The sequence below is a fragment of the Melampsora larici-populina genome, assembly GCF_000204055.1.
Source record: "Melampsora larici-populina 98AG31 unplaced genomic scaffold MELLAscaffold_2, whole genome shotgun sequence".
Taxonomy (NCBI): Eukaryota; Fungi; Basidiomycota; class Pucciniomycetes; order Pucciniales; family Melampsoraceae; genus Melampsora; species Melampsora laricis-populina.
The window spans coordinates 3,208,552-3,213,205 of record NW_006768766.1 but is presented as its reverse complement, the minus strand read 5'-3'; the positions used below and the strand labels follow the sequence as shown (position 1 = coordinate 3,213,205).

General features: G+C 41.1%; 1 protein-coding gene across 1 annotated transcript; it reads right to left on the bottom strand.

Moving 5' to 3' along the window:
* Positions 1-780: 780 nt before the first annotated feature.
* MELLADRAFT_59288 (uncharacterized protein) lies at positions 781-2,857 on the bottom strand (the record flags this gene model as incomplete). Its single annotated transcript, XM_007404402.1, has 3 exons — positions 781-1,148; positions 1,216-1,380; positions 1,459-2,857. 3 exons carry the CDS (start codon positions 2,855-2,857, stop codon positions 781-783), a joined length of 1,932 nt encoding a protein of 643 aa, XP_007404464.1.
* Between the last annotated feature and the right edge of the window lie 1,797 nt (positions 2,858-4,654).

Here is a 4,654-nt window from a genome sequence, read left to right as displayed (position 1 = left end):
CTTCACAAATCACAACTGTGGACAAAAAAGAGAATATTTTGATGGCAACATCAACCCTTGAAAACAAAACCAAAAAGAGACATGGTTGCTTCCTTTGAATATCAAGTTATTTCAAGAAAGTCTAACAATTGACATAGCACTCAATGAAGATTTGCAATTGTTCATAAAACTAATGCTGCTTTTCACTATACTAGCCTTTAAATTAGCAGATAATTTGTTTTTCTGTATCTTAGCATCAAAGTCAAAGTCAAAACCTCTCTTTCATTTTTGCCCATAAGCCCAAATTTGTTATCCTCTATCTCTTTCAATAGACCTGAAGTCTGAAACTTTATGTCCATAAGGTGTTCTGCTATGAATCTCAACATATGGATCTTGTTTGAAAACTGTCTGGCATGGGTGCCTATAATAATATGAATCATACAAAATATCATCTTCAGTTGAGCTATCTTCATGAAGAAGACAAAGCATGTTGGTCATTACCTTTGTTTAACTGCAATTGTAGATTATTGGTATGATCCATGTTTGTCTTCAGATTCAACACTTCATATACTTGATCTATTATCATCTGCTGTTGCCTTTGTATGTTCTCTATTTGGTTTCCTAGGTTTAATAGTAATGTGCTCTGAATCGAGTCAAACCCCCAGGATTTGACTTGGTTTGAAAATGTTTGAGGGTCTCTGCAAGCTTCAATCAATTTCTTAACAATATAATCTTGTTGATCTTTGGACCAAACACCAACAAACATTCAAAAATCATTAGAAGATCAAGATAGTTAAATGATTAGTCAAAATAGTTACCCCAATTTAATTTGTCATTTGATGCCAAACTGCTCCTAGGTGGAAGCTGTACCCAAAATTCTGCTCCATGACCTGTTTTCTGACTGTACTGGTAGATTTGGTTGATAGAGTCTCTGAAATTCTTACTGGTTTTCCAGGTATTCTCTGTCATTGCTGCAATGTCTCTCATACATTTTACAGTGAATGTGCAGGGACATGGCCCAACATCAGACATTGGATTCTGGATTGTACTCCATTCAGAGACAAGTCTGTTGAACCAGCTTTCTGCTTGACCGTATGTGCGATCTTTTGAGAACAGGAAGTAGCCTCCCCAGACCAGTGCTTCACCTAGATTTTGTCTTGATGAGGGAACTGGAACATTGCGCATTTCCAGAATCAATGCAAAAAATCGGTATTGTTGAGTGCTCAAGATACTTACTTTCATAGGCTGACTGGACCTGTCTCATCCATCGAAGTCTGTCATAGACATCATCCACGATCTCAAGGTTGTCTGCATAACCTGGATCCCTTTGTGACTTCCGGCTCACAGTTGGGTTGTAAATCCCAATCAAATACAAAGAGCTCTCAGAGTAGCGTTTCCATGCTTATTTGGACAAAGAATTGTCAAAAAGGTATGCCTACCATTTGCTTTATAGAGGTGTTGTAAACAATATGAGCTTACGAATTCCAAAGTACGATTCCAATTCTAAAAACTTCTGTGGGTATCTATCACCTATCCAATCACTGTAACAACGTATCATTTGAAACAGACTCTGAATTTCCGACGGTTGCAATGCGTAAGCCTTTTTCAATTTCTCTTCGATTGCTAGAGTTTTCTGGCTATGTCTGAATGGTGTTGCAGTCGGCTTGTTGGCCGTATTGAACTCGGGGAATTTGGGCGTCTCCCCAAAGTATATATTTTCCTTTGGAACATGCGGTGAGAAAATTTGTGCCATGGATGAAGTATACTTGGACTCGACCTTAAAGTCAAACAAACCCAGATCTTCATATCGCAGTTGATGTCGAAAAAACTTTGATGCTTGAGGACTTATCTTTGTGGATATCCTTGAATTTGTATCTACCATACGTAGCTCATTGATTTCAAGGCTATTCGGATATTTTCCATGTTGATACATCGAGTTCTTTTTTTTCGAATGCACTTCTTCCCCAGTGTTCATAGGCTTTTCAGGCATCATATATTTTCGTTTTGATCCTTGTCTTATTTGAGAAGATGCCAGTGCTTTGGATTGATGCATCATGGAAGGACGAAGGTCTTTTGTCAGAATAGGTTCATGACTGTGAGGCAGGTAGTGCAGATTTGTTGCGTGAGGTTGTGGCAGGTACAAAGACGCTTCAATCGATGGTACACTGGATGATTTTCGTACCATGATGCCTGCATGCGGAGAGCTAGCTTGGTTCGTGGGATGCCTAGTTTCATTCGGCTCTACATCTCCTAAAGCACCTTTGAAAGCATCAACGAGAGTTGGTATTGCATTTTTCGAAGACGGAAGTGAATTTCTTCCAAGATCGCATTTATTGGAAAGATCGCCAGTGCAGCCTTGTGCAACGAACGAACTTGGGATTTGCGATGTTTGAGTCCTTGGCTTCAGGCGAGATTCATCACACTCGCCAAGAAACACGGACTGGTCACGTAGGGTTTGAGCTCCATTTTCGTCCATGGGTTCTCCCTGGACACTTAGGGTTCGAGTCGAGCTCCGCGTATATGGCTTGAAAGCTGAATGACTGTGCGAAAAAACAAGTCCAGTTTTTGGGGGTAATCTATCATCAGAAAGCTCTAGATTGGGGATCTGGTCAAGGGTTTGTGCCAGGTTGGCCCCCATCAAGCTCTTCTCGCTTTCCTCCATGGCGGGAATTGCATTAAGGTCGATTTCGATATGAGATCGTTGCGTCATTGCGCTCTGTCTGATAAGATCATTTTGCGTGGCTACCAACGTGGAGTACTGGGTGATAAGCGATAGGATTCGCCATGAATTGAAGATACCTTTCGGGATATTCCAAGACAGGATCCTGGTGTTGGAGTAGCGCCGGGGGTAGCGCCTATTAGTATGAGTAGAAACCATTGTCAGGTCAGATTGTGTGCAAAAGATCTGGTCTTCTTTAGCCCAATAAGCCTATTGGTGCGGAGAATGGCCCTCGGCTGACACTGTGCTTTTTGTGTACATTTCTCAACACAGGCACAAATTATGTACGGTCTTGAATCAGATTGTTCGGGATTGTGACATCATCCCATGTTTGGTAGGATGTATGACGTCCATATCTACCACACAAACTGTGCAATCACCGTTCGTGGGATGATTCTGAAGCAGATTTTTTATGGCATGTCTGCTACGAAGGAGTCGGCTTGGAACCCGAGGTTGTACCTCTCAAGAAACCTCGTGATCTGGCCGTAAACAGTACCTCAAACAAATAATTTGGGCAGATTCTCTCAGAGGTTGCGAGGCATGTAATCCAGGAGCCCTTGGAGATCAAAATTTCAGCCTATTGAGGTTCTACAACCTTTGATTGTCAAGTATTATGAGCAGGAATATGATTGAGATTCCTCTTCTTGTCCAATTCCAGCCACCTGCGGGACAGATAGCTATGTTGTAGTTTGCTAGAGTCTTTTCAAGGAATAACAATGCCAAGGTCACAGAACGAGCTCAAAAATCCTCATGGAACCCATGCATATTTGATAATGCAGCTGTATGATCATCCTCTTTGAAAACATTCGTGTACACCAAAACAAACCCATCCTTCTGTGCCGTTGAAAAACTACCACCTGGCAGACAAGAGTATGTATCACAGTATTTACGTTACTCTTCAAAACCAAGCTGACTATTCTCATAAGCCTATCAAGACTTGTTGAGCTCAGTCCTATGCTATAGTAGAGAAACCCATGATCAGCGTTCAATCTCCAAACACTCGAGGTCACGATTTTTGTCTCAATATAAAGGCCCTTCACGAATGAATTATCCCAAAAAAAACCTCAGACCCGAATCTTGCTAGCAAATACTATTTATACATCATCAATTTGGCTGATCGTAAATTCAGCTTCATCAAACATTCTCTAAATGATTACATACAAACACAACACATCAATTGTACTTGAAAAGCCTAGATCCTCTAAACTTGTTTACTGATTGTGTTCTAGATGTTTCACTCGTTTCCCTTGTAATGGACTTGGTTCAAAACATTCACTTTCTAATAACTCGCCACCAAAAAATGTATCCATTTGTTCAGGTTGCATCGGTACAAATGGATGCAATGAACCCCTAAGAACGTTTGAAGGTCCTGCTCGTGATGACTTAAATTGGTTTTGATTATTGCTCATTTTACCAACACCGAACAAAGTAGGCGATAAGGGTAAGCTACTACCCTCTTCATATGATCGATCTTGTTCATCTGGATTATTTTGATGTGACCTTGAAAGTGAGACACGCTTGGGGTCGGGTTGCCAAGATTCTTCATCAAAACTGGAATCGGGTAGCGGTCGTTTTCCAATACATTCATCATGATCTTCCAGATGATCATAAGGTCCCTTGATCGACAATCGTTCAGAATCCCCAGCCCACAGATCAATGAGTGATTTTGATACATCACGAGATTGGCTCGGTTGAAAATTCGATACATCACGAGACCGATTCGGTTGCAATTTGTATGAATTGCGAGACTGACTTGCTCGCCTTTCGATCATAGCATCTTTACTTCCAGTTTGTAGTTGTAAAGTACTCTCGTCCTGCTGAATTGAACTAAGACTATCGCCTTCCTCTTCAAAGCCCTTTCGATTGGATTCAACGCCGGTTCGATTTCGAAACATGGATTCATAACCTCTCGCATTCCATTCTCGAAGTACGCTCGGAGGCTCTATCAAAGGACTA